The 15,968-nt window shown below is 42.4% G+C and overlaps 1 protein-coding gene across 2 annotated transcripts in view; it reads left to right on the forward strand.

Annotated features, from left to right (window-relative positions):
- Positions 1 to 15,968, forward strand: part of CSMD2 (CUB and Sushi multiple domains 2) — a 518,793-nt gene that overhangs the window by 349,086 nt on the left and 153,739 nt on the right. For both annotated transcript variants that reach the window (XM_065421846.1, XM_065421845.1), the window contains exons 23-24: positions 579 to 770; positions 3,568 to 3,694. In XM_065421846.1, the coding sequence (XP_065277918.1) occupies positions 579 to 770; positions 3,568 to 3,694 (319 nt within the window). The remainder of the gene's footprint in view (positions 1 to 578; positions 771 to 3,567; positions 3,695 to 15,968) is intronic.

Genomic DNA, 15,968 nt, shown 5'->3' on the forward strand with positions numbered 1-15,968 from the left:
CAGTAGCCTAAATAGACATCGCAGAGAAGAAACATTCTTATCCTCATATTGCAGATGGAGAGTTGAGAGACAAAGAGATTAAGCCCTGGACGGTCTACACTTAAACATTTTAGTGGCATAGCCGTGTCAGTTAGAAGTGTGACAAAGTCATCCCTAGGGTAGATGGAATTATACTAGTAAAAAGTCCTTTGGCCAGTATAGCTTATTTCATTCATGGAACTGGTATAAGCTGCATCTCCACAAGGAAGATGTATCAGTACAGCTGTATGGGGATAGTTATTCCAGCAAACCCTTTCTAGTGGAGACAAGGCCTGGGGAACTTGCCAGAGGTCCCACAGGAAGTCTGACAAAGCTGGGCACTGAAATCTCTGGAGTCCCAGTCCAGTGTCTTAATCAAATGGCCATGATTCATTGAACATTCCTTCTCTCCCACTAGCCGTGAGATCCACATTAGGAGAAGAAAATTCTCACACCTGATGACCCGGGAAAAGCAGTAACTGTTTTATTATCTTCCCACTTATTAGCGTACCTGACTGTTAAATATCTGATGAAAACAGCTTCCTCGTCTCTGGTTCCAGGTTTTGAGCTCATTAAGTGCGAGGACCCCGGCATCCCACAGTTTGGCTACAAGGTCCGTGACGAAGGGCACTTTGCGGGCAGCTCTGTGTCCTTTAACTGTGACCCTGGCTATACGTTACGAGGCAGCAGGGCGCTGGTCTGTTTGACAGGAGAACGCAGAGCTTGGGACCAACCACTGCCGGTGTGCGTAGGTACGACCGCTGTCATTTCTTAGCTAAGTGCTCTGTTTGCCTCTCTCGTCCCAAATGCCCCTTTGGCCTGCATAACCAGTCCACTAGCCTGAGATGGAGTCATGCTGATCACACCCATCTACACTAACAGAGACAGCACTGTGGAGCCCTTTCCACATGTCCTTTTGTCAGACATCTTTATGTTCGCGTTGTGACTATAGACTGAGAAGACCGGGCTGTGCATGCACTCCACAAACAGCCCCCTGTTTAATGTGCCCCAGTCCTGACCTGAAGCACCCCTTGCTGTCATCTTCAAGCTCTGGTCCCTTCAGCACAGCTCTGCTAATGTCCTTCATTCCTCATCTGCACCTCTCCTGTTGTTCTGGTCTTTGTCCTCTCTTAAATGTGCTGAGCAGAGGGGTGATTTCCGATGATGGCAGACATCAGTAGAGATCTAAGTTTCAAAGTCCAAAATCACTTTAATTTGAGAGCTACACAGGATTTAATCCCAGATTCTCAGCGGTTTTAACTCTGTTGCATTAACTCTCCTAATTTGCCTCCTCTCCACAACTCCCAAGTGGTCCATTCTCCTCCTTACCCCACAAGAGCAGTACATTCTTGCCTAGAAAAGTCTGAAATTAAAACCTTAGTATCCAAAATGAGTAAATGACCCCCATGGGCTACATTTTCGAGGAGGATCCTTAAAATTCACTTGCAATATTGATTTTATCGCTTCTTGTGATATTTTCAGTTGCATCCATTTGCTCATGGAGCATGGAGAGCTGTGTGCACAAACAGATCATTGTTGTTTAGATTGAAGTGCTCAAAATATATCACATGCTGTACAGACCACATAGGAAGACAATGTCCCTATGCTGAAGAGCCTATTATATATATATAGACAGAGGAGGAGGATGTTGGAAAGGGATACAATAGACAAGTAGTGGTCAATGGACAATCAGCATGTGTCTGATTAATTCCATGCGTGTACACACTAACCTCAACAGCCCTTTACGTAACCATTGTTAGTTCTTTATTTTAGATAGGCAGCCAGTCACTTATTTGCTGTAGCCAATGTCCATGTACATGGACAAATCATGGTCTTTGTGCTTGCAAATACAGTGCATCCAATTAAGGAGGCCATCAAAATGTTAACCCTCAGAACCCTTCCGCATTGGCTTAACTCTTCTTTGATTCATGCTAAATTCTCATTGGTGGTAAAACTCCCATTTGGCTTCAGTAGGCACAAGGTTAGGCCAAAGCTAAGAGAATCCTCCCCTGATGAAATTGAAAGTTAAGCCCAGAAATTCTTCTTTGTGGGAAGAAAACTCCTCCGATCTGCCAAATACAAGGCGTCACTTTGACTCCAAGTAAAGAAAATTGGTTGCTTGTCATCATCAGCATCATCTTCGTGAACTTTAACGTCCACGTGGAGTATAGACCAGACTGTTTGCAACAAAATTTTGTGTGTGCATGCATGCTCTCGCTCTCTCTCTTTCTCCCCCCGACCTTGGAAACAATAAAAAAACTATTTAAGACCCACAAACAGAGGTGTGTGTTTGTGTGTGTGTGTGTGTGTGTGTGTGTGTGTGTGTACGTACAATCATGGCAAACTAGTTAAACAAGAAACATGATAAAATAGGAGACCCCCTTTTTAATGGAAAGATTTATATCCCCATCTGCCAATAAAGAAGATATACAGTAGCGTCACAATTGACTGCATAGTTACTCTGAAAGTTATTACACAGTAACTGCAAGATAACTCATCATAGCAGTTAAAACTGCTGTAGACATTTAAAACTAGGCTGGACAAAGCATTAGGAAATATACGGTAAGAAGCCTGTAGTATTGACTAGAATATCCAATAGATTTTTTTCCCCACCTCTAACTACAGTACTATGATTCAGTGATGATCAGCTCAGCCCTAATATCCTGTTAACTGATAGCTGCACAATTAACCTGTATTTCCAGTGCATAATGAAATCTCTTGGAGCACCGTTCCATAGGAAAGTCTCAACAACTGGTGGGTTATTTTCAAGCTCAGAAATGACACACTAGGAGTTGGGTCAAAAGCAAACTGGCTTCAATTTATGCAATGACCTTACACCAAAGTTTAGCTCTGGCTGCTAAAATTAAAAGGCCACGTTTTTATAATCCACTGAACTTCTCATCGTCTCCTCAGTGCTGTGTGTGTGAAAATTCACAGAATTGTAACAAATGTTTAACAAAACACATTAAAGGGGGGGCACTATGTTCTTTATAAGCCAATTAAGCAGGTATGTAGATAACTTGGCTTTATTATGCTTGTGAATCATTATTAAAGCTTTTTGCATATGCATGCAAAGGTATTATGCTCTCTCAAATCACCCCACAAAGTGTGAATTAAAGAAAGCTGAATGCTAATAAGCTCTAAACTTGTGCACTGTGAAGCCAAAGGGGGGATGAAAGAATCTTTGGTCCGCTGTGAGATCACATCAGGTTGTAGGAACCTGTCCTGCAGAGAGGTGCAGAGCTATTCTGCTGACTCACCCTGCAAGCCAGATAAGGTGAGTCTCATTAGCTTTAATCTAACAAGGTTGAGAATCTCTCTAAGAGAAAAGAGAGATTCCTACCTAGGAACTGCCACGCTCTGTAGTAATTATAGGCTGGGACTTGCATCTGTGATTAGTTACATTAGTGATAAAAGGTTATCCCAGGAAGGAGATGCATCTGTACAACATCCTTTGTGTGTGAGCCGTGTTAGGGGTAGTTGGATGTATATAACCACAAAACATCAAGAATCTTTTCCTAAGCAGTGCATATGTTGTTGTTTTTTCAGCGGAGTGTGGAGGCACTATCAGAGGAGAGTCATCAGGGCGGATATTGTCTCCTGGATACCCAACACCCTATGATCACAACCTCAACTGCATTTGGACTATCGAGGCAGAAGCTGGTTGCACAATAGGGTGAGTTGGGGGCCAGATATAGGGGCTGTTTTGCTCCTTGTTTTTACTCATAGCTCTTCTGTGGTGAGGCTTTGGTTTACTGCATTCTTTTGCCGGCAGAGCTGAGCGAAACTTTTTGGATGAATAGTTTATTTGCTAAAAATGCAGTTTGGGGTTGACAGAAATTATTTGTGAATTTGGGTCAAATTTGGTATATAGTTTTAGCCAAAAAAGAAGAAGAAAAAGAAGTGATGACTCAAAGAGCTCAATCTATTTAGCTTAACAAAGAGAAGGCTAAGGGGTGACTTGATGACAGTCTGTAAGTATCTACATGGGGAACAAATATTTAATAATGGGCTCTTCAATCTAGCAGAGAAAGATATAACATGATCCAATGGCTGGAAGCTGAAGCTAGACAAATTCAGACTGGAAATAAGGCATAAATTTTTAATGTGGAGAATAATTAACCATTGGAACAATTTACCAATGGTCATGGTGATTTCTCCATCACTGACAATTTTAAAGGTGTTTTTTTTAAAGATCTGCTCTAAGAATTATTTTGGGTAAGTTCTCTGGCCCGTGTTATACAGAAAGTCAGACTAGATGATCGTAATGGTCCTTTCTGGCCTTAAATCTATGAAATTATGAAGAAAAAATTGCAAAAAAATCAAAACATTTCCTTTCAGAACGAGGTTTTGTTTTGAAATTTAGCTAGATTTCTTTGAAAAAATAACAAGAAGAAAGTGGGGGAAAGACCCCCAGAAATGAAACAAAAAAGCTGAAATAAATGTTTCATTCAACCCCAAACTAAATCTCTTCAGTCTTTTGTTTCAGCAAGAAAAAATGAAAATAAAAATTCTTTGGCTTGATCTGAACAAAATGAGAGGCTCCAGGGTGGGGAGGAAGGTTCAGCCTCTTAACTGGAAAATCAGTTATTTGCTCTGTTATCAGCCCTGTTTGCTCTCTTATTTATTATATTATCTATTTTCGCTGTTATCAACTCTTTTTACAAGTAGGCTGAAGTCAAAACTGGTCAATGGATTTGATTGTCCAGTTCCCATTAGACATCCAAGTCCCAGAGACAGCATTGAAAATGTGACCGGTAATTCTGCTGTAGGGAGGCTGGGTTACCATGTGCTCTTATGCAGTCTTGTTTGTTATGCTGGGATTTCATGGTGGTTACTATAGGCTTGTTTATTTCCCATTTGCTGCTTCTGTAATGCTGGAAACCGGCTAGCAATTACTTAAAGAGGTTAGAAAGAATGTTATTTCACTTTGCGGATCACAAATGAGCCACCAACGCTTGCTCTTCTCCTGCCGGGATGGTTAAAAGAGGCACCATTTCCCCCCCATTCTGGCTTTGGTTAATTTATATCCCCTATACGGCCTGTCTCTGAAACACACATTATTGTCAGAAGCATCTGTCATGCAACACTGTGGAGAAGGTCAGGTAATTTGCTGCTGCCGCTGTTCCCTGATATTATTGCTTTATTAAACTTTCATCTGTTAGCCTTCAATCCTGTGTCTGTGTGCCATGCAAGAGACTTTGATTTTGGTTCCTCTTGGGATGTATTTCAGAGTTGAAAACCGGCTCGCCACCAGAGTAGTGCACTGAGATTTCCCCAGTTCGGTCCAACATGCTTCCAGTTGTTTTATCCTACCAAATGGGCTTCTATTTGAAATCCAAGCACCTACAAGATGATATCCTAGGCAGTTAGGGGCTTGAGCCATCTCCCGCTCATACCACCAGCATAAATTAGGAATAGCTCGTCCGAAGTCAGTGGAATTACACGGCTCTAGATGAAGAAAGAATCAGGGAGTGGGTCCCCAGATATGAGCAGTGAGTGGAGGAGCTGGAAGAATAAGATCGCAACACATGGCATCTTTTTATTATAACTTCACTGTTTTATAGTTTTAATAATAAAAAGCAACATACAAAAGGGAATTATTCGCCCTAAAAGAAGCATCAAAATAGTTCGCAAACATCTGGCGAGTATGGAGACCAGAAAGCGTTTCCTCCTCCCACTTCTCCCCCACCTTTTGTTATTGCCCCTCCTACCCCTTTGCCTTTGCTTCATTGCAGTTTCAAATTTAATGTGTTATAGTTTTTAAGTTATGTGAATTTGGCACTGAGGCAGGTGGGGAACTGGCTCGTGGACTTAGTGCAGCCACCAGCATGCTTTTTGGAAACTTCTGCTTCCCTGATCCAGCACTGAATTCCCCCACAGCCCTGCCACACCACCTCAATACAGCCCTGTACTTAACTGGATATTCCAGTCCAGCTACAGCTGCTTTTAATACAAAACCAACAACTATTTGCAAATACATTTTTTGCTCGTAGATGGAGAAATGAGCAGAATTTATTCAACAAATTGTTATTTAGACCAGCTCTTCCGTTGCCCATCTATTCACCCTACTGCTGTTGCTCCCTATAGAAAGCTCTGCGGTAACACGTCTATACTGATCTGCAGAATCCCTTACTGTTCCAATCCTGTGTTCTCGGATTGCTCTGTCCCGGCACCTCTATCCTGACCCACAGCCTACCTGCTACAGCAGCACTGATCTGATCTGTACCAGAGACAGTTAATCACGTTGCACTGTGTGGTGCTTTTATTCAATGGCTTTATGCTGGGATGAATTGGGTCCAGTATTTTTAAATGCAGAAATTCCTGCATTACTTCAGTCTTCTCAAACTGATTCAGTGATGTATGGTTTGGGGAAATCAGCATGAGAACTCTTAATGGATGCAAGGGGGGGACTTTCAAAGGAACATTTCTCAAAAATCTCTTCTCCTTTTTCATCCCCCTGCAAAGGACTTTGTAATATCCCATGCAAATCTTTAACGCTCCTTGGCTCCCATCAGGCAATGATGTCTTTTGATTGAGCTTATCTCCACTGATGTCTTACTCACATCCTTGTTGCAACTGATATATTCCAATTAACATGTACACGCGCTGTCACTATTAATAGCACTAGTTTGCATCACCTCTTGCTGATTTAAATGATGATCTGACCCGTGGTCCTTGTTCTAAATTGGCAGTGGTAGAAGCAGGCATTAAATTGCAGCAGTAGGAACAGTGGTTCTTGCTGGATTGCTGGGTACCCATTAGGTAATCAATCTAGGGAGAAATAAAATAAATGTAAATTTAGTACTCGTGGAAGGCACTGGCTTGACAATCAAAAAGATCGGAGTTCTGTATTTATTCATGGAATAAAGACTGCATGTGTAGCTAGCATAAACTGGCAAGTACAGTGTCCTAGATGACTATGGCTCTACATGTAACATGCACAATTAAAATATAAGGTCCCAGTCTTGCTGCCTGATCCATGCAGACAGATTCCTGACCGTACGCACAGCCCCATTATCTTCGGTGGGATTCACTCTGCCAGACCTGTACAACCACACAATGTCCCCTTGAAGCCCAGAGATCTGATTCTCATTTATCCCAAGGCCTCTTTACACCGTTGTAACAGTGCAAAGGGACCGCAGAGTGGGTGTGAATATAATTCACCTGCACAGAGCCCAAAAGAGCGTAGCAATGGTGGCTGATCCTGCCTCCACTAAAGCTTGTGAGTAAATTTACCCCCACGCCTATCCCTGGCCACTTCAATGGCAATACATGAATGAGTCATGCTATATGCTAATATTTGTAGGATCAGACCAATGGTTTGGAAGGGCTCAAGAATGGAATGAAATTATGCCAGGTGATAATACAAATTGCGACCCTCCCTTTCATCAGAGATTAAGCCCCCTGTTCTGTTCCTCCGAACATCTGGTTTTTGTGCAGCTGAAACAGAACAGATGAATTTTGGTTTGTTGGGAGAGCAAATTTCCATCAACTTCATTTTTATGGTAATCCATCAGAATAATAATCCTCTTCATGCATGATACAATTGTATAAAGCTCTCATTTATAACTTCCATTAAAATTAATCACCAAAGCTTTTTGAATAAAGCTGTATCTCTCGGCAAGGGGGGGGGAGGAAAAGAAGAAAAGGAGGAAGATAGAAAATGGAATGTCCATTATTGCTACAAATGTTAAAAGGGGTGCACTTCAAAAGGGGATTAACCATCTCCCCCACCATAAAATTGCAACTAAAAAGTCTCTAGCTCCAGTAAAGAGGTAGGGGGGAGAGGGAGGGATATTATAAGACAAATGAAACTTACCTCCGACATCTGTGTGTATGCCCAAGAACAGTCTGTGAATATGCTGATTCGGTGGTGTTTTATTGTTTAGCAGCCATCTCGGGGTTGTAAGAGAGTTTATTGTAATTGCTAACCCCGGCCTAATGAATGGCACTGTACTGACAGGTCCATTTTTCAAAGTCTCATCTAAAAATATGAGTAGAAATATTTGGATGCTTGGATCAGCTTCATTAGAGACTTCTGGGGGCAGAGAATTTGAGGAGTTCTTATTTTGTTGGTATGGCGCTTTCAGGGGGTTAAGAAGAGCCCCAAACTCCTGACTCTGAGGGTCCTAGTCTTAAACAGAGGCTTGAACCTTTGGCTGATGGGCTATAAATCATTAGCATTACAATCATTCTGCTTCTTAACCAGTTCAGGACCTGATTTTGTGTTGTGTAAACTGAGCAGAATTGCTTGAATGGGAGACATTAATGGAAAACCCTGATGGCTGCAGTCACTGAAGGTGTTGGCTCAGTATCATTATTTGTATTATAGTAATGCCTAAAGGCTGAAAGCCAGATATGGGATATCACTGCGCTAGGTGCTGCACATACACCTACTAAGGGGCAGTGTCTGCCTCAAAGACCTTACCGTCTAAATAGACAGAAGTGGGGAAACAGGCTGTATTAGTATCGCCATTTTATAGTGGGAGTCAGAGGCACAGAGAGATTAGGGGACATGCCAAGGGTCATCTAAGGAGCACATGGCAGAGCCAAGAGTTGAATCCCATCTGTCCCTGTCCTGCAGGAGTGCCCCTCTTCCATTGCAGGCAGATCTCACCCCTGAGCAGGGCTGGATTTCCCTCTGGGACTTCCCTGTGGTTAGGGGAAGGGGTTAGTTTTAATGTTAGACCCACCGCGTCACGTCATTACTTCTTCCCATCATGTTTGCTCGGGTTCCTGCCGTTTCCATTTAAAAGTGCGTCCTCGTTGCAGCAGCTACAGATGAGATTTTTCTCTCCTTCTCGTTGAGTGAGCACCCAGGGCAATTTTCCGCCATTCTGCACCCTCTTAAGAATCCCTTAATGCTTTCAGGCATTTGGGTAATAGAGTACAGCATGTTTCGCTTGTTCTTTAGAGGACTTATGTCACTCTGGTGTGGAAAGCCTCTTTGACCTGCATCTCTAATCATGGCTGCCTTATATACCTAGCAGCAAAAGCCAGTTCTTCTCTGTGTATGGCATATCCTTCTGCCCGTTTTATCCAGGGTTCAGAGAGCACTTGGGGGAGGCTTGGAGCAGAAAGGGTGGCTCCTGGAGTTGTTGCTCAAGGAGGCAAATACCAGCCTGCTCCCAGGGCCCCATAGTTTTCACTGGCTTGTATTCTTTAACAACAGTGGTTGAAAGAAAGAAGGAGGTAGCCGGTGTAATAATTCTGTGCTCTTTGGTGGCGTTCATCTGAAGATCTCAAGGCCCCTTATAAATGGGATTTATCTGCCTGACTGGGGGGCTAATTCATTATGAATGCCATTCTCCAGCTGAGAATATTGATGTACCTAGAGGATAAGGCCCAAGTTTGCAATAGCACCCCGTAATTTGAGGTGCTTCAGTTCTGGGGTGTCCAACCGGAGGTGTTTACAGCCACCTCTCCAGGGGAAGTTAGTGTGAGCTGTGGGTGCTGAGCACCCTTTGGAAGTCAGGCCCTGGGTGCCTCAAATTGGGCTTGCTAAACTAATTGGGCACTTTTTGAAAACCTGGGCCTACGGGACTCCTCCAAGACCACACAGCAAGTCAGTGGCAGTGCTAGGAATATGACCCAGAAGTCCTACCTTCCACCGCCTTCCCCTAAGCAGGAGACAACTGTACTGTGGTTTATACATAGAACCACTGCCTCACTTGCTTTTAGCTGCATTTTAATACACCTATTAGTGATTGTCAGAATGCAAAGGTAATTGTCCTCCTCCGTATGATTTGCTACACCTATTTGTTGTGTCCTGCGTAAATGACACTGTCAGCTCTTTGGGGCACAGGGAAGGGAGGGTGATGGTAAGGAAAGTTACATGAGCCCCTGTTGAGTAGTTCGATTGTTCCCAAAGGGACCTAGTCTCTTACATTAATACATAACTTCAGCTATCCTGACGGATGCACAAACCAACCACCCATCTGTTGACTCTTGTCTTATACTTAGATCGTAAGCTCTTAACAGCAGGGACTGCCCCTTTGTTCTGGGTTTGTACTAGGGCTAGTGCAAAGGAGTCCATGACTAGGGGTCCTAGACGCTGCAATCATTGGTCAGCCTGTCCCTTGTCATTACATCATCAGGTTGCCTGTTGATGGCTCCCTGATCGCTTGTGAGTCGCTTCTTAAAGCTCCATTCGGAAGTAAGGCCCTGTTCCCAGTAATTGGAGAGCTTGTTGGGGTTTTCCTTTAACAGCTGGTAGGACAAGATGTTTATAGGAATTCCCAAGCCTTCCCTTGCTATACTCTTCCTCCTCCTCCTCCCCTCCACCACTTCCTTACACGTGTCTTTCCATCCGCTCTGTGTTCCAATTGCTCCTGTGAATTCACTGCTGAGTTTTCATTGCTAGTAAGTTAGCCCTGAAGCAAACGCTATTGCACCGAGATATCTGAGACTGATTCCAGTGTGATCCATTCTTATTTTGCCTGAGTCTGTCTTTTTTTCTTTTCTTTTCACTTTGCTCAAGATCCCTGCTTAGATAGATTTATGATTCAGCTCTTTTGGCTGCTGTCTGATTCTGTGGACTTCATTTTCTTGCTGAGTACATTGCAAGGGTTTTTTTGGTTTTGTTTTGTTTTTTTAACTGTTCTATTTGGGGGGGGGTTCTGTTCCATCTTATTTGTTTACTATTGTTCTGGATAAATGGGAAAACAGTTAATGTTTCTGTGTTTTCTTCAGTAGACTCTTAGCCAAGGTTTTAAGCCCACTATCAGATCGTTTTATTTTCAGAGGTTTCCTCAGCACAGCACATAGAATGCTATGTCTAGAGTTAGTCCAGTTTTAGCCTGATTTCATTGTGTCATGCAGTGTTTTCCCTGGTGATAATGTGGCAATGAAAAACAGGCAATTAAATGACCAAAGTGGGTCAGCCCAAAGGTCCATCTAGCCCAGTATCCTGTCTTCCGACAGTGGCCAATGCCAGGTGTCCCAGAGGGAATGAACAGAACAGGTAATCATCAAGTGATCCATCCCTTGTCGCCCATTGCCAGCTTCTGGCAAACAGAGGCTAGGGACACCATCCCTGCCCATCCTGGCTAATCGCCATTGATGGACCTATCCTCCATGAACTTATCTAGTTCTTTCTTGAACCCTATTATAGTCTTGGCCTTCACAACATCCTCTGGCAAGGAGTTTCACAGGTTGACTGTGTGTTGTGTAAAAAAATACTTCCTTTTATTTGTTTTAAACCTGCTGCCTATTAATTTCATTTGGAGATCCCTAGTTCTTGTGTTATGAGAAGGAGTAAACCACACTTCTTTATTTACTTTCTCCACACCAGTCATGATTTTATAGACCTCTATCATATTCCCCCTTAGTTGTCTCTTTTCCAAGCTGCAAAGTCCCAGTCTTATTAATCTCTCCTCATACGGCAGCCGTTCCATACCCCTAATCATTTTTGTTGCCCTTTTCTGAACCTTTTCCAAGTCCAATATATCTTTTTTGAGATGGCGTGACTACATCTGTACACAGTATTCAAAATGTGGGCGTACCATGGATTTATATAGAGCAATATGATATTTTTTGTCTTCTTATCAATCCCTTTCTTAATGATGCCCAAACATTCTGTTCACTTTTTTGACTGCCGCTGCACATTGAGCAGATGTTTTCAGAGAACAATGACTCCAAGATCTCCTTCCTGAGTGGTAACAGTTAATTTAGACCCCATCATTTTACATGTATTGTTGAGATTATGTTTTCCAATGTGCATTACTTTGCATTTATCAACATTGAATTTCATCTACCATTTTGTTGCCCAGTCACCCAGTTTTGAGAGATCCTTTTGTAGGTCTGCTTTGGACCTAACTATCTTGAGTAATTTTGTATCATCTGCAAAATTTTGTAACTTCACTGTTTACCGCTTTTTCCAGATCATTTATGAATATGTTGAATAGGACTGGTCCAGTACAAACCCCTGGGGGACACCATTATTTACCTCTCTCCATTCTGAAAACTGACCATTTATTCCTATCTTTTAACCAATTACCAATCCATGAGAGAACCTTCCCTCTTATCCCATGACAGCTTACGTTGCTTAAGAGCCTTTGGTGAGGGACCTTGTCAAAGGCTTTCTGAAAATCTAAATACACTATATCCACTTGATCCCCCTTCCACATGCTTGTTGACTCCCTCAAAGAATTCTAGTCAATTGGTGAGGCATAATTTCCCTTTACAAAAACAATGTTGACTATTCCCCAACAAAGTATGTTGATCTATGCGTCTGACAATTTTGTTTGTTAGTATAGTTTCAACCAATTTGCCCAGTACTGAAGTCAGGCTTACCGGCCTGTAATTGCCGGGATCACCTCTGGAGCCCTTTTTAAAAATTGGCATCACATTAGCTATCTTCCAGTCATCTGGTACAGAAGCTGATTTAAATGGTAGGTTACAGATGACAGTAGTGCTGCAATTTCACATTTGAGTTCCTCCAGAACTCTTGGGTGAATACCATCTGGTCCTGGTGACTTATTACTGTTTAGTTTATCAATTTGTTCCAAAACCTCCTCTAATAACACCTCAATCTGGGACAGTTCCTCAGATTTGTCATCTAAAAAGAATGGCTCAGGTTTGGGAATCTCCCTCATATCCTCAACCGCGAAGACCAATGCAAAAAAATTCATTTAGTTTCTCCGCAATGGCTTTATCGTCCTTGAGTGCTCCTTTAGCATCTTGATTGTCTAGTGGCCCCACTGGTTGTTTAGCAGGCTTCCTGCTTCTGATGTACTTTAAAAAAATGTTGCTATTATTTTTCGAGTCTTTGCCTAGCTGTTCTTCAAATTCTTTTTTGGCCTTCCTAATTATATTTTATACTTCATTTGCCAGAGTTTATGCTCCTTTCAATTTTTCTCATTAGGATTTAACTTCCATTTTTTAAAGGATGCTTTTTTGCCTCTCACTGCTTCTTTTACTTTGTTGTTTAGCCATGGTGGCTCTTTTTGGGTTATCTTACTATGTTTTTTAATTTGGGGTATACATTTAAGTTGAGCCTCCATTATGGTGTCTTTAAAAAGTTTTCATGCGACTTACAGGGATTTTACTTTTGGTGCTGTACCTTTTAATTTCTGTTTAACAAACTTCCTCATTTTTGTGTAGTTCTCCTTTCTGAAATTAAATGCTACAGTGTTGGGCCGCTGTGGTGTTTTCCCCACCACAGGGATGTTAAATTTAATTATATTATGGTCACTATTACCAAGCGGTCCAGCTATATTCACCTCTTGGACCTGATCCTGTGCTCCACTTAGGACTAACTCAAGAATTGCCTCTCCTCTGGTGGGTTCCAGGACTAGCTGCTCCAATAAGCAGTCATTTAAGGTGTCAAGAAACTTTATCTCTGCATCCCTTCTTGAGGTGCCTGTATCCAGTCAATATGAGGATAGTTGAAATCCCCCATTATTATTGAGTTTTTTATTTTAATAGCCTCTCTAATCTCCCTGAGCCTTTCACAGTCATTATCACCATCCTGGTCAGGTGGTCTGTAATATATCCCTACTGCTATATTCTTATTGTTCAAGCATGGAATTACTATCCATATTGATTCTATGATACAGTTTGGTTCATTTAAGATTTTTACTTCATTTGATTCTACGCTTTCTTTCACATATAGTGCCACTCCCCCACCAGCACGACCTGTTCTGTCCTTCCGATATATTTCGTCCCCTGGTATTACTGTGTCCCATTGATTATCCTCATTCCACCAAGTTTCTGTGATGCCTCTTATATCAATATCCTCATTTAATATGAGGCTCTCTGGTTCACCCATCTTATTATTTAGACTTCTAGCATTGGTATATAAGCACTTTAAAAACTTGTCACTTTTTAGCTGCCTGCCATTACATGATGTAATTGAATGGGACATTTTTTCATTTGACGGTTCCTCATCAGATCCTACCCATATTTTATCATCTTCCATCCTCTCCTCCTTATTAGGACATAGGGAATGCCCACTTATAGATCCTCCCCTAAGGGATGTCTGAACCACATACTCCTCTTCACCTGTCATTTTGAATGAAGGGGTTGAACCCTGGTGTATTGTCACCTTGTGCTGCCAGCTCCCCTGGTTAATAGTAATAATGACAATATCTTACACTTAGATAACCCTTCTTATCCTGGAAGGTCCAAAGTTCTTTGCAAACTATGTGTGTGCAGCAGTCATTTCACATCTTTTTGAAGCAGAAGGCAGACGGCCATTGAAAAGCCTGCTGCTATCTGGGACAGGAAATGAAAAGGGATCCCATATCTAATTGTAGCAACGAGGGAAAGCATTGGATAAGTAGAATGGAATTTGATCAGGGAATCAGGATCACGAGTTAACCCTTCTGCAAAGTTCCAGAGGAACTTTAATGGACACAAGTGGACAGAACCGCTGTCTCTCATGGAAAGCAGCAGCACCTCTGCTACCACACAGTCCTGACTCTGAAGTGAAGAGCCATCTACTGACTCACCGACCCCACTTCTTCCCAGGGTCTCTGCTCCAAGTGCTGGCCAGGCATGACCCTGCTTACCTTACAAGGACAGGCAAGATAACAGCCCACAGTGGTAGTGGTGCAGGCAGCAGCGTACTGGGAAACCTTTGATCCAAGGCAGGTGAAGCAATAAAATACATGGAGCAGAGAAATGTGATCTGCATTCAGAGTATTACAATAAATACAAAACTGAGAACATTGTGTAATTTCACTGGCTGTTGCTTCTCCTCTTTACTCTTCGTTCCCTTTTAACTATATTTTGGAGAGCTGGTCATAATTTCTTACTCTACAGATATTCTCTTGGAACTTATTCTATCAGCTGATTGCATTTAGCTTTGTAATAACTAAAGTTTTATAAACGATGGTATCCAAAGCAAACTTCAGTACAGGGTCCATCTAGGACAGAAATGCACCTCCCCTGCTACGGCACCTTTTGTCTGAGCATCTCAGAACTCGGTCTAAAGGGAGCAGCATAACACCTCTGCGAGGTAGGTATTCTTCTCCCCATTTTGCAGATGGGGAAACTGAGTCACGGGAGTAATGGGCCTGATATAAAGCCCACAAAAGTCAGTGGAAAGACTCCCATTTACTTCACTCCAGAACCTAAGGGACTTGCTTCAGGTCACACAGCAGAGCCAGGAACACAACCCAGATTCCCTGATTCCACCAGCCGGTGCCCTTAACCATAATTTATGACCATCATTCCTCACCCAGCTCCTAGTTGTCTGCTCGCCCTGCCAGGAAGTCAAGGTGGGGGGGGCGGTGTTGCACACCTTCCAACCCTCTCTCCCTGGGGTGCTCCCTGGCATGCCAAGGGGCCACTCCTGGTCCTCCTCACCTGGGAGTGGAAGCCTTCAAAGTTGGTTTAGACGGGAGGGAATTTGAATGAGGAGAAACTGGGGGTCACCTCTCAGAGCACCACATGGGGAGCAGAATTATAGGCTGAGGTGTTATAAGAGGAAGCCAGTAAGATGGTGGTTGTTGGCATTAATATAAGGTAAGCCAGGCGTGCTGCCTAATAAATAACCAGGAGAGCCCAGCAGCTGAATTCCTCTGTGTTTTAATCAATATTTCATTGTTTTTCCTGTACAAAATTATTACACTAAAACAAACATAACAAGCATATTAAGTAAAAGCCTAAAATGCAGAACCCTCCTGAGTAGTCAATTAATAATATCAAATCACTGACTAACATATATAATGCATTACTATAGTAACCATTATCTTGCATAGGGAATTAAAATATTAAAGCGGCAGACAGGTGCTGCTACCTCAGGAGAAATGAATAAAACAAAACAAATAAAGGAAGTGAAGCCCTTGAAAATCAATTGATTGAAAATCACATTACGTGTTGCTATTGTTCCTTCTCCAAGCTGGTGGATACTGGGGGTGCTGGAGGAGCTGGTATTACCAGTTAACATTAAGAAATGGATTGCAGTAACTGTTTTAGTGGGCAAAACAATTATTTTGAGA

This window comes from Emys orbicularis, chromosome 23, assembly GCF_028017835.1.
Source record: "Emys orbicularis isolate rEmyOrb1 chromosome 23, rEmyOrb1.hap1, whole genome shotgun sequence".
NCBI lineage: Eukaryota > Metazoa > Chordata > Testudines > Emydidae > Emys > Emys orbicularis.